Raw genomic sequence first — 22584 nt, 5'->3', positions numbered from 1 at the left:
CCGGGATTCTTTTTTTTTCTCTCTCTCTTTCTCCTGCCCTCCCCTCCAACTCCCCAGCCCCCAAGCCCTTGGGGCAGCCCAGGGCCACAATTCTTACTGTAGAAGATAAAGACGTCATTTTGAACATGGTAACTCCTATACCTCTGAATTTGAACTACCTGAATTGGAAATATCCATATAAACCCATGAGACCCTGTTTTTACACACATTTCCTAGCTCTGTCCACTGAAAAGGCCTACCCACTCCAGCGGCAATACATCCCTAGTCCCAGCGAGTGCTCTTCAAACACCATTTCCCAACAGAAGAAACCAGTTCTTGGAGAAATGACTTTTTCGGTCTGAAACGGGAAAGGTGGAAAGTGAGCCTGACACATGTTAATGTCCAGATGGCAAAGACATCAGTCCCATGTCCCAGCATGACTCAGGAACCAACCTGGAGATGCTTCCACTGGCCAAACATGGCACAGTCTGAACTGCAACCAAAATGAGAACTGTAATAGATGGATTATGTGCAAGTCCTTGAGATTACAACGATAAAAAATAAAAACAACACACTGAAACATAAAACTACTGGTCACCCTCTGATTCATTCTCTTCACCTGGATATATGGAAAACATGCGAGCATTTACCCTGAGTCTCCTCTATGAGCTGGACCCACCAAGTGGCCAAACAGTAATGGAGGAAGAGTCTCCAAAAGAATATCCCAATGAGGAAGTGAGAAAGAACTCACAGACAAGAGCACTGCCATCTCCAACCTCAAGGGACGAGTGGTCCTAGGCATGAAGCATGACCAGCCACCATCCCCGGAGCGCACAGCCCAGACCTGTGTCCTCGCGATGAGGGGGCACAAGAGCAGCCAGGGTCCTGCCACAGGGATGCAGCCAGAGTTGGAGGAGTCTCTTGGGTCCAGCCACCAACGTGCAGGAAGTTCAGAGGACGGAGGAACAGGCAGAACCGCACCACAAGGGCACCGCCAGCAATCCTGACGCAGGACACACCCCAGGCCAAACGACCTGGTCCTTCAACCGACAAGTTGTAAGGAAAAGAAAGTGATGGAGGGGTGGAAGGGACCTACAGATTTTTAAAAATTTTAAATTCTGGTTTCCTTTTAAGTCAAGTTTAATGGGAAAGGATGGCAAGGCTAACCAGTGTCTTGGCTGCACAACTGGGGACTGCCATGTCCTGGCGTTTCTTCGTGGCTTTGCCATAAAGTCAGGGCAGCAGTTAATTTTGGAGGGAAGTAAAAGCAGCTGTGATGTGGTGGGGCACGTAAAAGGGTGGGGGATCTCCCAGGTGACTGGTAGCATGTTCTAGTTTGTTTTTTTGTTTGTTTTTTTGTTGTTGTTGTTTTTGTTTTTTGAGATGGAGTCTCGTTCTGTCACCCAGGCTAGAGTGCAGTGGCATAATCTCAGCTCACTGCAACCTCCGCCTCCGGGTTCAAGTGATTCTCCTGCCTCAGCCTCCTGAGTAGCTGGAAATACAGGCACCTACCACTGTGCCCAGCTAAATTTTGTGTTTTTAGAAGAGACAGGGTTTCACCATCTTGGCCAGGCTGGTCTCGAACTCCTGACCTCATGATCCACCCGCCTCGGCCTCCCAAAGTGCTGGGATTACAACGTTCTAGTTCTCGAACTGATGATGGGCTACAAGATCTACGCCTTTGAGAATTCAGTTAACCATAAAAGAAATCCAGGAAAAAAAAAAAGGCTAATCAATATCTTTCACCTCCCCCACAAAAAAATGAGTCCTTAACTCTAAGTGCTCTTCTCGATATATGTTGTTGTTGTTCAGAATTGCAGTTCTTTCTTGGTTTACAACTACATTTTCAGTGTGGGCTGCGGGCCTCACAGCCAGTGGGTACTCAGGCCTAGGCCCAGGTGAGTGCAGGTTCCTGCTGGGGCTCGTTACGGGCCAAGACTCCCAGCCGCACAGTGGCCACAGCCCGTGTTAGCCTTGGGAACCTGTACTTACTTATTATTTCTGGCCCAGAGAAGAATCTCCCTATTTTATCTATATCTCACACATGCATTTATAAAGACAAGATCTTTATTTTCTTCCTACATTGTACCCGACATTTTAACCTGTACTGTCCCAGGAGGGATTTCTCTGAACCTCTGGGATGCCATATTGCCAAAACTCTCGTGTCTGTTAAACCTGGAGTCCCTCCTCTCCACATCAGGCAGCCATTTCTCAGAGGTCACTGCTAGCATGTGGGCAGGCGAGCTCCAGCACTGAAGTCTGGGACATCCCACCCACACGTTTCCAACAGCCCTGGTGGGGAAAGGGAGCTCTGTCCTCATCAGGTCACTACCCTGACTCTGTCCCAGAGCGCACCTGCATACCAAGAAGCAGTGCAAGACCGTCCAATGTGCATCAGACAGCAGCTGCCATGGGGCTGAGAGAGAAACAGAGAAGCCAGGGGTCGGGCAGAGCAGAGGGGAGTCCAGAAGCATGGGAGTCCAGCCTGCCCGAGCAGCAAGACCTTTCCTTATACGTAAGGATCAGACCCTAGAGTAAGACCTACCTTAGTAAAGCCTAAAACCAAACCCAGACAGGAAAGACAGAGTTTGCAACTTGAGTCCCACTAAGTTAAAGGGGCTTGAGAAACACGTTGAGCTTTCCCCAGATTCTTACTGACAAAATGAAAAACAAAACCACACAAACTCAAGATGGTCAGCCAGTAACTCAACCGCCTGCAAGAATCAACTCTTGAAGGGAGATCAGAGTCCAGTCTCTTGGCAGGTAACCATGAGACATGCAAGGAGACAAGAAAGCGTGCGAGGCCGAGGAAAACAGCAGTCGAGAGAAACTGAATGTGAGATGGCCCAGGTGTTGAACTTGACAAAAACCTTATAAAACAGCTTTAATAATAAGCTCAAAGAATTAGGAGAAATATAAACTGTAAAAAAGAACTCGATGGAAATCTTAGAATTGCAAAATACATTAACAAAATGGAAACTTCAACTGGAGATGGCAGAAATCCATCTGCCAAGGACCTCGTGGGCACATCAGTAGACATCTTCCAGTCTGGAACACAGAGAGAAGACAGACTGACGTCCAGGAACACAGGCTCAAAGACCTGCAGGGCAGCATCAACAGGTCTAACATACATGTAACTGGAGCCCCAGCAGAAGAAAGTAAGATTGAAATGGAAAAAAAAAATCTGAAGAAATATTAGCCAAAATGTTCCAAATTTGATGAAAGACACTGATCTGTGAAGCTCAGAGAACCTGAAACAGGCTGAATATCCAGAGAACCACAACAAAACACAACACAGACAAACCTCTAAACTGAATATCCAGAGAACCACAGCAAAAACACAAACAAACCTCTAAAAAATAAAGAACATCTCAAAACAAAGATTGAAAGTCACGCCAGAGACATGAAGCATACTACGTACAGGGAACAAGCTTAAAAATTATAGCAGGACCAGCCCATGCCACATGGTGAGACCCTGTCTCTACAAAAAAAAAAAAAAAATACAAAATTAGCCAGGCATGGTGGCATGCACCTATAGTCCCAGCTACTTGGGAAGCTGAGGCAGGAGGAGCATCTGAGCCCGGGGATGTGGAGGCTACAGTGAGCCATGATCATACCACTGCACTCCAGACTAGGTGACACAGTGAGACCCTGCGTCTAAAAAAATTAAAAATTAAAAATTACAGCAGGACGTCAGAGGACAGTGGAACAAGGTCTTGAAAGTTTTGCAAGAAAAAAAACAATCAGCCCAGAATTTTGTAACCAGTAAAAATATCCTCTGAAAATGAGGGTGAAGGCCAGGCGCGGTAGTTCATGCCTGTAATCCCAGCACTTTGGGAGGCCGAGGCGGGCGGATCATGAGATCAAGAGATCGAGAACACCCTGGCCAACATGGTGAAACCCCGTCTCTACTAAAAATACAGAAATTAGCTGGGGGTGGTGGCGCACATCTATAGTCCCAGCTACTCGGGAGGCTGAGGCAGGAGAATTGCTTGAACCTGGAAGGCGGAGGTTGCAGTGAGCCAACATCACGCCACTGTGCTCCCGCCTGGCGACAGAGCAAGACTGTCTCAAAAAAAAAAAAAAGACAGAATGAGGGTGAAATACAATTTTTCAAGTAAACAAAACCAGAGAATCCATCACCAGTAGACCTGCACCACAAGAAATCCCAATAGCTCTCCTTCAAGCCAAAATGAAATGGTGGCAGATAGAAACGGACCCACGGGAAGGAATGAAGAGTACCAGAGACGGCAAATAAGGAGGGAAACATAAAAGACTGTTTTCTTTCTTCCTGTAATTTACTTAAAAAAAAAACTGAGAGTTGAAAGCAAAAATAACATGTTAAGGCTTGGTTTATAATTATTAGAGTAAAAGATACAACCACAAACATAGACGAGAAACTAATGGAACTTGGACAAACAGCAGCAGGCGGCAATTCCTCCCCTTCATTCCACGAACTGTCCATTCTCCCACAGCGGCTTACCCCACAGACACTGTGCAGGAAGAACAATCAGCAAGATCCCTATTCAGATCATTCTTCTGACAGTTGTAACTTCCCCACATCCTTTTCAAATCCAGCCTAAACCTCATCACGGTAATCAAACTTCCTCATGAAAAAGACTTTCAGCTCATGTGATATCCACAAATAAGCTGATTTAGATTTAAAATGTCAAATGTAAAACAAATACTCCAGAAAAGGTGAGACGACATGTAAATGGTGAGAAAGCAAATTCCCCTATGTGTGTCCATCCCCTAGAAGAGGGTGGCTCTAAGATGTTCCCCATGGTTCCCCCAGGACCTCGATCCCACAGCGCTGCCGTACCTCTGCTCCCGAGCCCGGTCCCGGACAGTCCACTTTCCTCTTTTTCCTGGGCCCGATCGCTGCTAGTGCTGTGAGGTTGGCGTCCCGCTGTCTCATTTGTGCCAGTTCCTGTTGCTGCATCTTTTATTTTGAAAAGGAAACAAGGAGCATCATTTCTTGCATGTTTTTTACTTACTACAAACGTAATACATAGACACGAAAGGGTTTTCTGTAGTTTTCTAAATCATAACTTCTTTAATGTTTTGGCTTTCTCAATGGTAAGCATATTCTATAATCCAAAAAATAAGATTTTTTTAATGCAACAGATGTTTGTCTTAAAACTCTCAGAAAATATATGCAAATCAAAAGCACAGAGACTAATGCCCCCTCAAAGGGAAGTCACCATTGAATTTAAAAGTAGGACACCAACTGTTTGCACAGGAAAATACCTTTGACGTTGTCTTTATTTAAACTTGGCAAACATTTTAAATAGACACACAAATGCCTATCGTACAGAAGTGCCACGGTTTCCTTAGCCCCTCTCCCGTGGGGCGTTAGAGTGCGCAGCAGAGCACCCACAACTAACAGGGCTCACCTCCTTTGCCTTCTGTTTCAGCCTTAACTGTTCTGGATCTTCTTGTCTTGACCGAGACTATTTTTGAACGAGGTAGAAAAGAAAAGTAAGTTATGAACTAAATGTTTATCATTTAACAAATGTGTTATCTTATTTACTATACAATAACATCTAGGTAATGTGAAAGAATGCATAGCAAATTTGTGAAATGCTTATAGCCAAAGATGCAAATTTACATCATACACCATGAAAAAAGCCAGTAATCTTGAGAAAAGTCAGTAACATCTGGATGTAAGATACAGTCTTTGAAACACATCTACCAATCGCAGGCTCTGACTTGACCTGATGTGACCAGATGACGGCGGGCAGAACGGACCTCACAGGCTCCTTGCTGTCCTGCCCCACACACCAGGGACGGGACAGCCTGTGGCTGTGATCAAAGCAAGTGCTCCTCCCACTCCACAGTACCCACCCCCGTCCCCGGGGAACTGTGGTCTCCTGTCTGATTCTATCAATGAGCGGCGCCTCGCCTGGCTGTGAATGTTCTAGAACAAGGACAACATGAGTGTGAAAAGTCCAGTCCAGCGCACACAGGGGGCTCTGGGAACATATGCTTCACACCTGGGTGTGACTGTGTGGAGCGTGAGGTGCTGGGAATCTGAAGAAGCCCCGCTTTTCTTTTTTTTTTTTTTTTTTTGTGACGGAGTCTCGCTCTGTCCCCCAGGCTGGAGTGCAGTGACGCAATCTCGGCTCACTGCAAGCTCCCCCTCCCGGGTTCATGCCATTCTCCTGCCTCAGCCTCTCCCAGTAGCTGGGACTACAGGCGTCCGCCACCACGCCCGGCTAATTTTTTGTATTTTTAGTAGAGACGGGGTTTCACCGTGGTCTCGATCTCCTGACCTCGTGATCCGCCCGCCTCGGCCTCCCAAAATGCTGGGATTACAAGCGTGAGCCACCGCGCCCGGCCAAAGCCCCGCTTTTCAAGCATCTATGCTTGTGCCGAATGAATGAGGCTTCTCTTTGCAGCTCTACTGACAGCACCCATCACCTTTGCTTCAAGGCCAGCCCAAAACATGCTCTGACCACCCAAAACCCCAGCATCTCAGTGAGCTCATCAGGTTGTGGCCGAGACGGAGGTGCCCAGATGGCAGCAGCAGACGCCAAGCACTCGCCTTTGCTGCCCTCATCAGGATCTCCCGCTCCTGCTCATCCTTCCTCTGCTTTTCGATTTGATCGAGCTGTTCAAAAAACTTGAGCTGTGCCCGGACATCACTCGCCTGCTCGTATCTGTCGTCATCCTACGAAGAAAGTTAAAGTACTGCTTGTCATAAATCTGAGAGCCCAGCAAGCAAAGGGGTTGTCTAGCACCATTGGGCCATCCGTGCACAACGCCCTCCCTCCGTCCAGTCTGAATGCGGCGAGGACCCGATCCCTCCCACCTTGCAAACGCTGCGCCCGAGAGCTCTATCAATGCTCACGTCCACAGAACGAAGTCTCGTGTTGGCTGTCTCAGGGGCACACTTGTGGGAGAGTGTCCCTTTTATATACTTTGATACTGTCAGATTTTTTAAAGTAACATTTACCTTTTTTGCTGCAACACAGAACTACTTTTACAGCAAGGGCTAAGTGTGTTTATTTTCAGTGCTGCCCTGAAGGCACTGCCTCCCGGCTGTGGGAGCAGGCACCACCTCACCCAGTGTGCCCTTGGAAGAGTGTTCATGTGACTGCTGGTGAGGAAGGCACGTTTTACTTGGAAGAGCTGCTTCATGAGAATAGGACTGTGGCACCTCAGGGTCTGCCAGTTCAGCCCATGGCCCAGAGAGAGAGGCAGGTGCCACAAAGTGAATAGGATCACCTTCCAAAAGGTAAAAACTGCCAGGCATAGAGGCTCATGCCTGTAATCCCAGCACTTAAGGAGGCCAAGTCAGGAGGATCACTTGAGGCAAGGAGTTTAGGACCAGCCTGGGCTACATCGCGAGTCCCTGTCTCTTTTATTAAAAATACAAAAATTAGCTGGGCGTGGTGGTGTGCGCCTGTAATCCCAGCTACTTGGGAGGCTAAGGCACAAGAATCGCTTGAACCCAGGAGGCAGAGGCTGCAGTGAGCCAAGACTGTGCCACTGCACTCCAGCCTGGGCAACAGAGTGACACCCTATCTCAAAAAGAAATCTTCCCAAAATCTAGTCCTGTAAGAAATCCAAAACACGTTCAAAAGGAACATGGAGGCACTTGGGACCCACCGCCCTCTGCCCGGGTGTGGGGAGGAGGCTTCCAGGCAGCAGACAGTGGGGGCCAACAACATAAAGATGCTCTCCTCGGCAAACAGCCTGTTACCTTGTAAGAAAAGTTCTTCTGCTGAGCCGTTTCTGATATTTTCTCTACCAGATTCTGTAGCCTTTGTTGCGTGGCATGTGACACATAACTTACTACGTCTGGATGTAATTCCGTTATACCATGTTTTTTACCTAAAGGTCGGGCAATAAAAACAGTATTTTAAAATCATTAAGCACAGTTCTTTCTTTACGGCTAATCTCTGATCCGGCAGTTACTGCTTTTATACAACCCAAGGGGAGCCCAGAAAGGCTGGTGGGGTGGAAGGCAGCGGTACCCACATTTTACCCAAGAACCACCACCAGCAACCATGTGGAAATCACAAACTCAGACAAAACACATGACCAGGTATCAGGTGTGCTCACCTGAAGCTCCCAGGCCCCAGCAGCGCAGCTGTTTAATAAGGACTCAGTTATTAAACACCAACGTACCGATTTCTAATATTCTTCTCTGCAAAGGCGCTTGGAGCAGGAAGGTTTCATCTTTACAGGACCGCGTTAGCGTGCCCACCAATTCAGAGTTGGTGGCTAATATTCTTGCACTTTCTTCTGACAAGTTTACTCCAGCCATCGATGCAACATCATTAATGTCATCATCGTCCCTTGAGGAAAGAAGGAAAGATCATTTTAACTGTACAAGGAATTCATCGGGAGGTGGGCTGGGGTGGTAAGGGCAGGAAATCCCACGTGGAAGGCAGGGCCGTGCAGAGGCCAGGCCTCTGTCCTCCCAGCGCCTGCACCTGCTGCATCTGCCACAGCAAAGAGGGTGCCTCGCTGCTTTCCTGGAAACTCGATTGTTCTGCGGAAGGAGAGCTGTGAGTTGACGCTGGGTTAATATCTACACACAGATGCGCAGGGGACTCAAGTCCAGAGAAAGCAAAGCCGGGAGCAGCGCGGAGACCTGTGGGGGTCTGATCTATGCAAAGCTTTTCAAAGCCAGAGACAGCATTAAATTCTTTTTAAAGGCTCAGAAAAGTTGGAAGAAGAGTACGCACAATTTTTTCCTGAATCACCTGAAAGTTGCTAACCTGACTTTCCTCCACCCAGAACATTCTGCACGTGTTTCCTACAGACAAGGGCGTCCCCTCCAGAAGCAGGATGCCATTGAGACCGGGCCATGATGAACGGCCCCTCCCCAGACCCTCCCCCGTGGGCCCCGGTCCCAGCAGCGCCTCTCCCTGCGGGACAGTCTGCGTCCCAATCCCAGCTGCCTGCAGCTGCCACGTCTTGTCCGGCTCCTTGAGCTGGAAGGTTCCTCAGCCTCTCCTGACTCCTGGGCCGCCCCTGACACCTGGAAGGCACAGGCCAGCTGTGTGCAGGACGTCCTCTTCCAGGCTGACTTCGGCCCCCTCGTGAGGAGACGTGGGCTAAGAGTCCTGCTGGGAATTCCACACGCACGCAGCCTCCACTTGCCGCCTCCAGCAGTGGGCTTTGAATGCGAGGCCGGGGGCCTGCCTGGCGTCTCCTGGGGTCGTTGCGTCTCGGGGAGGGGCTCTACAGCAGTTCTCATGCCCAGTCCTCCATGGGCTCCAGGTGCTCACTCAGGGTCTGGCCACGGCTTGGCGTCCCTGGCGGTCACGGGCTGTGACTGGGCTGCACAGCTTAGGGCTCCAGCTGAGGGACCTGGCTGTGAGAGGGAGGCCGCTCTGCTGACATCCACGTCCACGTCACGCCCATGTCCACTGCTCCCTGACACAGGACGGTCTCCGCTCATCTTGTATTTCCTTATCCCCGCCCTGCAATCAGCCTTCTCTCTCAGGAGCCCTTGTCATTTTAGTGGAAAACGGTTTTTAGAAGACGACCTCTGAACACTAGGTGTTCTCAGGGGTGCTCAGTGTTACTGGGGCGTTACTGTTCCCAGGACCCTGCGGCGGACAAAGCTAGAAACTTACGGCAAGACCCGTGGTTATCCACGCCTACCGACACGCTGAAACCCAGGGGTTTGCGTCAGCATTCCAATCCTGAGCCAGCCCACAGGGGTCACTCTCCTTTATCCCTTCTGCCAGGCCGCTGACTCCTTGACAGCAAAACACCAAGGCTTCCCGTAGCCTTGATTAATTCTTTCACCCGTGTACGTCCCTAAGTGCCCTCCCTTCTCACTGAGGTATCAGCCTCACGTTGGGCCAAGGCATGCTGGCCACCTCTCCCTGCTTGGGCTGGGACTCTGGCTCAGGCCGCAGCCACTCCCCAGGCCTGCTATGCCCTGCCCGATGCCTTTAGGGATGAAGTGTCTGGGAAAGGGAAAATTCACAGAAAGACTTCCTGAAATACACACAACTCCACCGCCCCTTGATCACAACAGAGATCACTCCAAGCCTCTCCCACTGCTCAAGTCCCATAAGCACCTCCCTGACTGAGGTGATGCTCAGACCAGCGGCTTTCCAGCTGGCCCAGGCAAAGCACAGCATTCCTTTTTCTAGAAACAGGGTCTGTCTCTGTCACCAAGGCTGGCGTACAGTGGTAAAACCATAGCTCACTGTAACACATAACTCCTGGGCAGAAGTGATCCTCCTGCCTCAGCCTTCCAAGTAGCTAGGCCCACAGGCGCACACCACCAAGCCTGGCTAATTTTTTTTGTTTTTGTTGAATAAGGTTTCACTATGTTGTGCAGGCTGGTCTCAAACTCCCGGGCTCAGGCGATCCTCCCACTTCAGCCTCCTGTAGTGCTGGGACTGTAAGCGTTGAGCCACTGCGCCTGGCCCAGTACAGCATTTCTGAGGGTTCTGAAGTTGAATACATGGAAAGTGAAGCATTCTATACTATGAATGCAATGAACTCAAAATACTATGTTATATTAAAAAATGAATTTCCTATTAGTTCATATAAAAATACTCAGTTGATTTGCTTTCTGGCTATGTGTATGAAGCAAAACCTCTTTGAGCCAACTGTATGGGAAAACACGCTTGTGTGAACGTGAGGTCAAAGTGAGCGTGAAGCAGGAGCCTTGGAGCCCCTGGCCACCAGGGCCACGTGGGAAAGACCCATGGGCGGGAATGGAGCAGCACGGACTCTGGACCCTTCTCCGCTCTGGCCACGCTTCTCCAACGTACACAGGCCCATTCCTTACCGAAACGAACCTCCCCCAGGCTCCTTGAGTTTATTTTTCTGTGCAGCAGCTGCTTGTGCCGAGACAGCGGAAAGGGCTTTGGTTCCAGGTAACACGGCGGGTTTCACCACAGGGACTACAAAACAAACACACAGTGGAAACCACACAAGGCTTTTATTAGATCAACTATGTGCTTTGGTGCTTTACAGGCTCAAGGGCACAGCTACCACTCTCCTAATTAGCTACAAGAAAGTTTCCAAAAACTTCAGATTAATAACTCTAAATTACAGTACAAAGTGTAAGCTGTACCTCTCGAGCATTTATTTTCCTGTATTTCATCAAGGTTTCTAAAGCGCAGGAATGATTACAGATAAAGAAGCTAACCATGGTAAATGCGTAAATAACATTTAAAATCATACTGACAGTGGTGATGGTTACGCAACACAGTAAATGAAATTAATGCCACTGAACTAGATACTTAAAATGGCCAATTTTATGTAATGTACATTTTGCCACAATTAAATAAAAGCCCAGTGGCAGCTGGCTCTGGGAGCAGCCCTTGGTCTTGAGTGGCCAGGGGCCCGCGAGGCCCTCACCTGGCTGCAGTGGGTTCAGCTGGATCTGCTGAGGCGTGGTGAGCATGATCCGGTTGTGAGGCTGCCGCAGGGCGACCATGGGTGTCTGCGTCAACGTCACCTGCGGGGGCCGGATCAGGGCTCCTGGCTTCGGAGGCTGCTGGATCACCTGAGGCAGAGCCAGCAGAGAATAGTGAGCATGCTCCCCGAGGGCCGGGGGTCACTCAGTCCCCAGCAGGAGGTTCCCCCTTCCCTTCCTTTGCACCCCACGCCCCCAGTAAGAAGCCCTGGGAAGACCCCGTGTGCAGCTCAGCCCCAGCAGGCTGCAGGACCATGCTCTGGGCATGGACGCAGCCAGACCAGGGTAGGACGTGGGCGAGGGGTGCCCATGTGGGCACAGAAGGGGCAAGCGGGAGCAGATCTGCTGCCTGGAAGCTGCCCCTGGGCACTGGTCAGGGCCTGGAGGGGGCGGGTGGCAAAGTGATGCCTGCTGACCTTAGCAACCCAGGATGGGGCAGACTACTGCCCCCCAAACATTAGCAGAAGTGACATTGTTGCCTGGTGGCTACAGGTCAAGTGGTTCTAACTCGTCTGAATTTTTTTTTTTTTTTTTTTTGAGACAAGTCTTGCTCTGTCTCCCAGGGTGGAGTGCAGTGGCGTGATCTCGGCTCACTGCAACCTCCGCCTTCTGAGCTCAAGTAATCCTACAGCTCAGCTTCCTGAGCAGCTGGGACCAGAGGCGCCCAGCACGTCTGGCTAATTTTTGTATTTTTTTTTGTAGAGATGGGGTCTCACCATGTTGGCCAGGTTGGTCTTGAACTCCTAGGCTCAAGCGATCCTCCCAAAGTGCTGAATTACAGGTATGAGCTACCAAACCCAGCTCCCTTTCTGAATTTTCTATAAGAAGGCTGAGGGCTTTTCTACTGGAGTGGGGTTAGAGTTCCTAAGTCTTGCCTGAACTTGACCCTCAAGGGCCCCCACCCACTGCCCCCAGCATGGCCAGCTCTGTCCGCCCAGCCCCTGCTGGGCCCCTCATAGCAGGGTCTGCCCAGCTCTGCTGTCATCCTGCCTCTCACTCTCACCTCCGGCACAAGGCAGAGATCCAAAACCTGACAGCGCTGACCATGGCCTGTGCTCTGGCCCTGTCCCCAGGACGCTGGGGCCCAGAGACACTGGCATCCCTGTCAAAAGCCAATGCTCAAGTCCATAAGGCCTGGCCCCAAACCTCTGGGCCCAGGTGTTTCAGAATTTAGTTGCTACCATTTTGCAAAGGTGCCCTGGCAGGTAAACTCTATGCTGCAGAACATGTGTGGGAGCCTGGGGAAGCGGCCTATAATGCAAACATGTCTTCAACAAAACAGGAACACCCACACAGGACAGGAAGAGCCTCAGGCAGCTCAGGCCACCTGCCGTCAAATGCTCAGGCCAGGCCCTGCGGCACAGGGAACCTGCCATCAAATGCTCAGGCCAGGCCCTGCAGCGCAGGGAACCTGCCATCAAATGCCTGGGCCAGGCCCTGTGGTGCAGGGAGCCTGTCATCAAATCAGGGAGAAGCCTGAGTTCTGCCTCCACAGGCTTCAGGGTGCAGGCAATGGATTGGATGTCCTGGATCACACTGGCTGCACTCTGCAGACTCCACACGTGGTCAGGAGCCCAGGGAAGCAGAACGCAGAGGGTGATCCTGCTGCCGAACACAGCATCTAATCCTAAAAACACCCATGCTGCTCGTGTGTGCACCAGAGGTCAAAACTTGGCAAGAAAATGATTGCCCACAGGCTGTGCCTCTTAAACAGAACCCACCTTTTGGGTAAACTAGCTCCACTGACTAGTGAATAGGGAAGTTCTGTCCTTACACTACATTAAAGCAAGAGGCACGGCACATCTCTTCCCCTCTGGAGTCAAAAGGAAGGCAAGGAAGCCCTCTCTTTACACAGGAGCTGAGCCCTTCCCGGTGGCCATGCTTCCCTGGCCTTTATAAGGGACACCCTCCCTCCATGCCATTTCACCCTGGTCTCCTCGCTACTATCAAGACAAAAACAAATGCAACTTGAACAGAGCACAAGGGCCAGCCCCCTAATGGATACTCCTCACCCAGCTGGTTCTGATGTGTGCAACATCATAACACATACCAGCTCATGATGAGGGAGCCCGCACCACTGTGTTGTTTAAGCTGTCTTTAGAGGAAGAAAACCCCTCTGACATTTTTTAAAAACTGCCCTTTTACGTTTGGTGGATCCCTCTGCCCATGAAAGGGAATGTGTTCAAAATGTAACTCTTCTGGCAAAGACATCCTTTCTCTAGCTGCAGAGCAAACGTCATGACTACAAAACCAAGCAAGCCAGATCCAAACGGCACATAAATGAACCACTATGAGCAGCCGCAGCTTCGCCTCCCGGGACTCACCTAAATCCACCCTGTGCTGTGAGCTGCTACCCTGCCTCCAGTCTCCTGCCCACCTGTCCCACGCGGATGCCCGTGTCTTATGCTTGGACCACTGCTCCTAATCCAAGAGAACATCTATCTACAAGATCCTCTAAAAACACGCTGCATTCATTTACACCAGTAACATCCCTAGACAAGGCAGGGTGGGGATGTGCCGGTGGTTCAAAGCCAACTGAACTATTTCATTTTACTGAGACAAAATACAAAATCCCAGGGCCTCAACCTCTGGTTTCTATTTTAACTATTTAAGGTAATACCCAAGCTTCCTCTAGCAGGAGCCTTCCTGCATGCTTGGAAAAGGTTTCTGAGCCGTGGCCAATTTATCTAAGAAGCTGGCGGGAGCAGAGGCACGGTGGGCTGTGCAGACCAGTCAGGCGGCCCTTCCATACCAGCGGTGTGGGTTGCCCCTGCTTGCCGACGCCGACCTGGGTGGGCTGCGTGAGGCTGAGCACAGGGGGCTGGAGGGCACTGGTCACGGTGGCCGCTGTCTTCCCGGCCGTGCGCTGGACCGAGCTACTCAGCACCACGGCCGTGAGCGCAGTGGTGGCCTGCGAGGCGGGCGGTGGCGGCTGCTGCTGGCTCTGCTGGATGAAGGCCGCGGAGTCGGGGGTCAGCTGTCTCAAGGCGGGTAAGCTCCTCTGGGTGGAAAGACAGACACGAGGGGTCAGGCAGCTGCTCATGCGTCAGTTTTCCTTGCTTAAAAATTCAGAAATATCAACTTTTACAGAAAGTTTTTGAGCTAAATAAGACAGATCTTGGCCCTCACAGCAGCATGTCTGGATGTCAGGGGCCAGGACCCCATCCTGCCCTCCCACTAAGCAGGATTATTCCTGATAGCAAATGTCCAAAATGTGTTTAAGAAAACAAACAAAAAGAGACATATTTTTAAAATACTTTTTAAAATATGTTAACATCACTGGAAGAGAAGATTCTGAATGTTCCCAACACATGGAAATAAGTACTCAAGGTGACAGATCCCAAATATCCTGATTCTATGACTGTAAACAAAACATAACATGCACCTCATAAACATGTACAAATATACATATTGCTTTTTAAAATGTGCTGATACCAGTGATTACCCAACAGAGACAGCCTGACGCTGTTGAAACCCTTGGTCCTAGCCAGTTTTGCAAATGCTACCCCATTCCCCGTCCCCCTCACTTTCAGGAAGCACACGCCCTTCTCACCACCTTGCGCACGACAGAACCACAAGGCCACAGTGTCAGGGGAGCTCTGGCTTTACAGAAAAAAACCTAACATTCTGTCCCCAGGCACTGAGTCCCCGGCCCACCCCTGCAGGCAGCACAGGCGCTGTGCACCCTCCACGCTGGAGCATCCTCGCCCTTGCACACTTGGAGCATCTGCGCCCCACCCCTCCCTGGCCCTACTGCTCGCAGGCACCGGGGCCTTTGAAATTACCTTCAGGAAAGGCACAAGGTAAGGTTGAGGTGAAGAATTAAGTTCTCGGTATAACCTGCTTGTGAAATCTTCTGCTTCTATTTTTCCATCCTTAAAAATAAAATCCATGTTGAAATTCTGGTGAATGAGATTCCACACACACTTCTGAATCCCGCATCACTCTGGTCTCGTATTTTACGGCTGATTCCGCCCCGAGTTTCACTGGACAGACGAGATGGGAAAGTCTGCGTGCTACACCTTCCACAGGTACACGTGTGACAGGCGCTCACCCTGGACACTGCAGTGCAGCCAGCTGCGGACCACGTCTCCTCCTGGGAGGGTCACCTGTCTACTTCTCGTCTTTTTCTAAGTCTCTTACTCAATGCCAGTCTTTACTCAGTGTTTACCTGGCACCTACTCGGTGTCAGGCATTTTGCTAGGAGGCAGATCAGCCTAAAAGTAACTCCACCACCAAAGCCAGCACTGCAAGTGCAGTGCTGCAGGAGGTCACAGCGTGCCAGGGGCCACACAGACAGGATCTAGACAGTCAGGGCATCGGCGCCTTCAGGAGCAGACGACAGCTGTGCCCACCCCTGCAAGCGGCCAGGGTGCCCAGAGTCCACAGTCAGACAAAAGGGAGCCCAGAGCAAGAGGGCCAGATCCTGTTTCAGAAACAGAGGCCAGCGTGGCATAAAGGTCGGGAAGACAGGCGACAAGGGTGGGAAGGCGGTGCCTGGAGTGAACCCTAAGAGACTCAGAAGACATGGTCAGGCGGGCAAGGAGAAGGCACGGTAAGACCAGCCACTCCAGATCCCCAGGCCATCCCAGTGATGCCAGCATACCCCTGAGCCATGACACAGCCATGAGGCTGAGGAAGGTGGGCAGCCAAGAGCTCGGCCATGGGTAGAGATCTGGAGCTTGGGACTGTGGGTTAAGGAGAGGGGAGGCTGCCAGGAATCCTCCCTCCCACTTTCTGGCCAGGGGACAGAGTGCTATTCACTGCGACAGAGGTTTCGGGAGGGGTGGGGACAGGGGTGGGGGGGGGACGGCTCTGCCACTGGAGCACACATGTGTCTCAGCTGGTCTGCTCCATGGGGAGGGGGCTTCTGGTGGCTCAGGGTGCGGAATGCCTGTTCCAGCCGGGACTGTGGACACCTGGGAATTTTATAAGAGATCACACAGGAGTGGGGAGAGGGCCAGAAGGGAGCTGCTGGGGACCCTGGCCAGAGTGCAGCATGGTTGGCGCAGCCAGAGAAGAGAGCCACAGACAAGGGACACAGGCACCAGAACACGGCAAAGCCCAGGAGACCACCAGGCGCGGGCCCCAGAACACCCAGCCCCAGGAAGGAGTCTCCTTAGCTAGGCCACACACGCCTTCAACAGGTGTGCACCCCTCCCCTCTGCCTGCAGCCTTCCAGAGGAGCTCTCCCTGCTGGCACAGGCCTCCCAGGCACAGGTCACAGCGGCAACAGGTGCCTGTTCTATGCAACCGGCTTTAGGGGAAAGGGAATGTAAAGGCAAGGTTTCTCACCAGTAAATTCTGCACGAGCTCCTTCACATTAGCTGCTGTCTCTGTCGACTGCTTGCCAGATGAAGCCAGTTTTATTAACGTAGATAGGAAATTTTTACATTTCTTCACATTTTCCATAGTTTCCTGGATTAAAGTAAAAAGATATAAGTGAAAAATCTTAAAAGGCAGATTTTTGTCACAGTCTTTGGTTACTAAAATATGCGTATGTACAAAAGATACATATATTTCTTCTCTAAACTACTTTCAAGAAAACGCACCACCTCTTGGCCTGTGGACGGGAGTGGAACCCTGGGCCGTGCTCTGAGGGGCAGCCCAGACACATCAGTCACATGGCCACCGAAGTCAGCATCTCCCTCAGCCCCGCAAGGCCACCTCTAGGAATGCAGCTATGCAAATAATTAAAAAAGTGAAAAGAGACTCTGCTACAATGTTGCTGACCATAAGGACAACCTATGCCAATCCAAACGGACACAGAAGGAACCAAATAGGATGTGCTCACTAAAGCAACGAAAAGTACGCAGCAAAGAAACACCAAAAAGGCGTCAAGTGGGGCCCACTGTTTAAAGATGTCTAGTGACACAGGTCGACACTGTGAGTGTGTACAAACAGGTGACGCTGCTGTTTTACAGACTGAACGACAGTCCACCAGTGACTTTTCTGTTTAAAGATGTCTATCGACACAGGCCGACACTGCGAGTATGTACAAACGGGTGGCACTGCTGTTTTACAAACTGAATGCGACAGTCCACCAGTGACTTTTTCAAAGGCAGGTGTGTGGGCTTCTGCTGTTTGTAGACTTCTGCGGTCTGAGGCCCTCGGGGCCCACCTCACGCAGCACAGCAGCAGAGCCACACGCGCTCACGTGGGCCCCAGACCGTTCACTGCTTCGTGAAGCAGGCAGCGAGCGGTCTGGGACAGAAGCCGGCCTGAGGTCTCAAGGCTGCATTTTCTGACCTGTGCCACGGGCGCCGGCCTGAGGTCTCAAGGCTGCATTTTCTGACCTGTGCCACGGGCCTGACCGTCTTTGAAGGCACGGAAAGGAGTGGCTCTTACCGTGGCAGCTGAGGAAGTGGTGGTCGCCCCTGGAACCGTGCGCTGAGGAGTCCCCGTCTGAACAGCCGTCGCCGTCCCAAGTGAAGCCGTCTGGGCAGCGCCACCCAGAACAAGCTGAGGCTACAAGAATCCAAAACACAAGGTAAGGGCATCTCACGCTACCGGCTGACGAGGGGGAGACCAGCCTCACGCCCAGCAAAAGAAAACGAGCCTCCCTGCGGTGGCCAGGATGCCCAGGACCCCGGCCACCTGCCAGCCAGCTGCACACGGGAGTGCTGCTGGGACGTCTGCCCTGTGCCCTGACGACCGCAGTCCTGAGTGCATGAGGAAGGCACGATTTGCACCTGCATCAAAAACGGACGTTCACAAAGCCAGGCACTGCAGAGACCCCAGTCCTCAGAAGTCCATGGAAAAAGTCACGTAGCAACCAGAGTAAATAATCCTAACAGGCAACCCAGATCCCCATCTCTCAGAAATCAAAACAACAAACAGAAGAACCGCTCCTGAAAGCTCCATCCTCCCAGGTGCAGAGGCTGGCTACAGGGCGGTCAGGGCTCCACAGCCGCAGCCTCCCACAGGGGAGGGTCCCCAGCTCCCTGCAGTCACCCAAACCTACCCTTCTTTACTCCCTAAAAGTGAGTGTCGACAAGAAGCCTCCCACAGAGGGGAGTTTTCAGAGCAGATTCAAGCAATGGAGGATGGGTCATCAGTGTCAAACTGTCAGAAAGGAGGGGCTGCTTTGCTAAGCAAATGAACAGCCAGACGCCAAAAGGTAGCTCAGACAACTCAGTGGCCCGTACTCGATTCCTAACATTTCCATTCTACATGAATAATCAGAATGCAAATGTTTACTGATAGTTTAAACTAGTACTTTTCCAATGTATAAATCTAGCAGTCAACATCTTCTCTCTCCAATTTTTTAAACACTCCTTTGCAACTTCTGAAAGCAGGGGGCAGTATAAGCCTGAGAATGGCTCCGGAGCAGCAAGCGCAGCTCCCTCCCGGTGGGTGCAGCCCCGCCAGCACGCGGGAAGCAGCTCTGAACCAGCCCCGCTTGAGAGGGGTGCAAAGGGCTGTGAGGAGGCAGCAGGGTGGAGGGACTGTTTCTAAGCCTGTGTATCGTTTCACTTGTAACAAGAAGCATGGATTTTTTTTTAACTGAAAAACATCAAATAAAAACCTCCAGTGAAGAAAACGTAAAAGGACACACCAAGCTGCTGCTTCTGGACCCTGGGAGCACCCAGGACCCACCTCATCTTTTGGGAGTTTTCTTTCCCATCAGAACTGACTCCTCACACTTACTTCCGCTCCTAAGAACACAGACTTCACTCGGATGATATCCAGATTGTGTCTGCCACTAAGTATAATGCAAAAACTTAACCATAAGCTCCACTACTTTCTCAGAAAAGTCACTGTAACCAAAAATCCAGACGTACCAATCAGAGCACGCGACTGAGCAAGCTCCTTCAGGGAAAACACCAAGGGCGGGGCCTGCACCAAAGGCCAGCACACATCTCCCTGGTACCGAACCGCCCTTCCACCCACTTTCACCCACCGCAGCCAGCCAGGACGTGACCCAGTGAGGGTGGAAGAGCCGGGGTTGTGGGGGGAGCTGCCCCTGGAGTCCACACCCCCTGGGGCTCAGCCTCCATTTCACCACTGAGCAATAGGAACAGGGCCTGTGGCACTGAGGCACGGACTCTGGATCTCTCGGAAGCGCGTCCAGGCCCACTGCCTGGCTCACAGCAGGTGCTTCACCAGCAGTGACCAGCGCCATAGAGACCTACGCATCCACGGACGCTCACAGACACCAGGCGACCAAGAAAAACCCCTGAACCATTTTTCTCCCAGCTGCTGCCTGCTGACTGCCCAAACAAGGCTGCTTCCCTCACCAGATGCGTCTGACCGGCCAGCCCCTTCCCCTCCACACACCTCCGCCGCCCCCTCCAGAACAGCCTGGCCTGCACACAAGCCCTTCTGGGATCTGCAGGCCAAAGGCTGAGCTGTCAGGAGCATCAGCACCACTAGGAGAGGGGCCAGCACCTGCTCTGGGACACGCTCCTCTCTGCAGATGAAAACGCTGTTCTAGAAACCAGCGGCCACCAGGGTGGATACAGAACCCTTCTAGAACTATGCTCTCACTACGGACAAGGGACGTGAGCGGCAGGTGGCGGCATGGCGTGGCAGGCACCATGCAGGTGGCATGGCCGGGAGTGAGTCCCAGAACCTCCCTCGCCTCAGCGTAAGCGCCGCACCACGAGATGAAAGGAGCGATGTCATCTGCTTCCCAGGGTGCGGTGAAAATTACAGTCCATGTGCCTGCAACAGTGAAAGCGACGCCTCGGCCACATTCACCTTAGCGACAGCTGCCGTCCTCAAGTTACACACAAGGCCACATGTGCACACACACACTGTCCTCACTGCAGGCTGCTTCTGCTTCAGACATGCCTTACAATCAAGTATTAGTAAGGACATAGTTTTAATGCTTCCAACACGGTGGAAAGCTTGAACAGTGCTGCTAGTGTTAAATTCTGTGTGACTAAAAAAAAAAAAAAAAAAAAAAAGAAATCCTGACATCCCATGTTGGTGGTCAAAGAAAAAGCACTTTCTTCACAGAGAACCTTCCTCCCCAGATTTGACGTAGTATCCAGTTAAAAAAAAAAAAAAAACTCCTAAGGCCTGATCTCTGCATCAAAGAAATCACACTTCATGGCCCCTGTAGCCTCAACAGATCCGCCGTCCGCCCTCTCACCTGGACGCCGGGCGAGCGCTGCAGGGTTGCACTGGGCTGCACCGTTGTCTGGGCCTGAGACACTTGCTTAATTATAGTAGTTGGGGTCACCTGCCGTGCAATGATAGGTGTTCCAGGTGCCTGAAAAATAAGCAGAGTCACCTAAAATGAGCGCAAGTAAAAGGAATTCCCACTCCCAGGTACACAGAAATTATTCCTTCCATATGTAACTAGTATATCCGAGTGGGTCCCAGGTTTATCCGTGATCTGCAATGAAGTCACTGTAATTCTAAAGTTTTCTTACCAAAGAACAAGTGTATGACAAACAGTTTCCTATACTACAATAAACATATCATTAGGCTTCTTAACAGAGTCTACAAAAGGTCATCTCTGAAGAACGCAGGTATCTAGAAATCAGTCCTCGTGCTGCTGGCATGTGACCTCATTAACAATCACTAAAAAGGGTGCAAAGGCAGACAGCCAGTCAGTGCTGCAGAGGTGTAGGGAGGTGGCCGCCCCTAGGCTAGATGGCCAGTCAGTGCCAGAGAGGGGAAGGAAGGTGGCCGCCCAGGACAAAGGGACGCCACAAGTCCTGAGCCCATGAAGTTTGGAGAGAGACTGACATGGAAAGAGCAGATGGCAGACTGCAACGGGATGCCCACAGTGCAAGTGAAGCCACGAGTGTCTTCCACGGTGTCCCACTCAGCAGACAGATGCTGCGGACTTGAGGACACTGTTCTGTGCTACTTCAGATCTGGGTGGTCTCTGGCAGCCTCCGGCACGTCCGTCTACGTCCCTGTCTATGGGACAGAGGCACAACTCCAGAGGGTACGCAGGTCACGTAGCAGGAGGAGAATGCTGATCAAGTCATTCCAGTCTTCACAAACCTGCCAGGTCATTCAGAGCAGCAGGGTCACAGTGCCAGGGAAACACGGCAGGAGACGGAGCAGGAACACGCAGCGTGTGGGCACGTGCAGGTGACAGTCATGGGGCCAGACACAGACACACGCCAGGAGAGGCGAGTCCCAGGCACTCTGCCCTCCAAGTCAGAATCCGTGCTCCCTACCACAGCTCGGGAGTCGGGAGCTTCGGCCCTGAAGGCTGACGCGGTTTTGTGTGTGTGTGCGGCCCTCATGCGCCCCCTAACAGCAGCAGCCAACCCCACTCGCACACAGCGGCTCCAGGACTCTTGGTGCCTTAAGAGTCTCCATGCAGCACTGGTGGCGGTCCTGCCAGTGGGGTCCTAGCACCATCTCTACTTTGCAGATGAGGGGACAGGCACAGGAAGGTGAAGCCACAGGGAGAGAAGGGAAGGGGCCGGGGCGGCCAACCCTGGACTGCTCACTTTGACCCCACTCGGCCGGCCCTGAGGTGGGCTGCAGGAGCTGGCATCTCTGAGCCGGGCACGGCCCTGCCACCGAGAGGAGGACAGGAGAGCAGCGCCGTCCCAGGCCCAACCTGGATGGGACCGGGACGCCGCCCACACTTCCCAGTCCTCGCTCCCACGGCTGTGCCTGGCCCTTGCAGGCTTCCCCAGAATGCGTGGGGAGAGGGGCTGGGCAGGGAAGGGGTTCGCACTCCAGGGCACACGTGCACTCACCTGTACGGTGGAGATCTGGACGGGAGGGGCACTTGTGGGGGTGGCAGGGCGAGGCGCCATGGTGGTCTGAGGCTGGGCATGGGCCTGCGCCTGCATCTGGGCCAAGGCCTGCTGAGGAATCATTAACAACTGCCCATTCTCACTTCGGACGAGGACCATTCCTGCAGACAAAGGAGACCTGGAGTCAGGAATGCACCCACCCCAGAGCCATGAGGAGGCCCTGGCCTGACCCAGGGGAAGCTGACAGCTGTGACAAGGAAAAAAAGGTTGTAACGAATCCCCCAAACTCGAAACACACTTGTGAGTCAAGATGGTATACAAGACAAAAAAACTGTAAAGGTTGTTAAAAGGCCATGGAAAAAAAATGGCACCTGAGCCTTCCTTTTATGAATGAGCCGGACAGCAAGGCAGTGTAGCAATGGCTTCCACCGGCCACACCACGTGCCCCCATGCCCCCAACCGGCCCACACACCCCACAGACATGCCAGTCTCCTTGCCCCCACCTCCTGCCTGTGCCAGGGC

General features: G+C 51.8%; 1 protein-coding gene across 1 annotated transcript in view; it reads right to left on the bottom strand.

The window, feature by feature from the left end:
• The window catches only part of TAF4 (TATA-box binding protein associated factor 4), a 37187-nt gene extending 14956 nt beyond the window's left edge, over positions 1 to 22231 (bottom strand). The window contains exons 1-13 of the mRNA XM_032143194.2: positions 22063 to 22231; positions 20484 to 20603; positions 17732 to 17851; positions 16679 to 16801; positions 15169 to 15258; positions 14136 to 14384; positions 11326 to 11473; positions 10751 to 10865; positions 8116 to 8285; positions 7688 to 7818; positions 6527 to 6652; positions 5376 to 5432; positions 4802 to 4921 (exon numbers count right to left, since the gene is read on the bottom strand). Coding sequence (XP_031999085.1) covers positions 4802 to 4921; positions 5376 to 5432; positions 6527 to 6652; positions 7688 to 7818; positions 8116 to 8285; positions 10751 to 10865; positions 11326 to 11473; positions 14136 to 14384; positions 15169 to 15258; positions 16679 to 16801; positions 17732 to 17851; positions 20484 to 20603; positions 22063 to 22221 — 1728 coding nt within the window. The 5' untranslated portion in view covers positions 22222 to 22231. The remainder of the gene's footprint in view (positions 1 to 4801; positions 4922 to 5375; positions 5433 to 6526; positions 6653 to 7687; positions 7819 to 8115; positions 8286 to 10750; positions 10866 to 11325; positions 11474 to 14135; positions 14385 to 15168; positions 15259 to 16678; positions 16802 to 17731; positions 17852 to 20483; positions 20604 to 22062) is intronic.
• Positions 22232 to 22584: the final 353 nt, after the last annotated feature.

Source organism: Hylobates moloch, unplaced genomic scaffold (genome assembly GCF_009828535.3).
Source record: "Hylobates moloch isolate HMO894 unplaced genomic scaffold, HMol_V3 SCAFFOLD_21, whole genome shotgun sequence".
NCBI lineage: Eukaryota > Metazoa > Chordata > Mammalia > Primates > Hylobatidae > Hylobates > Hylobates moloch.
This window is presented reverse-complemented; position numbering and strand designations above follow the sequence as displayed.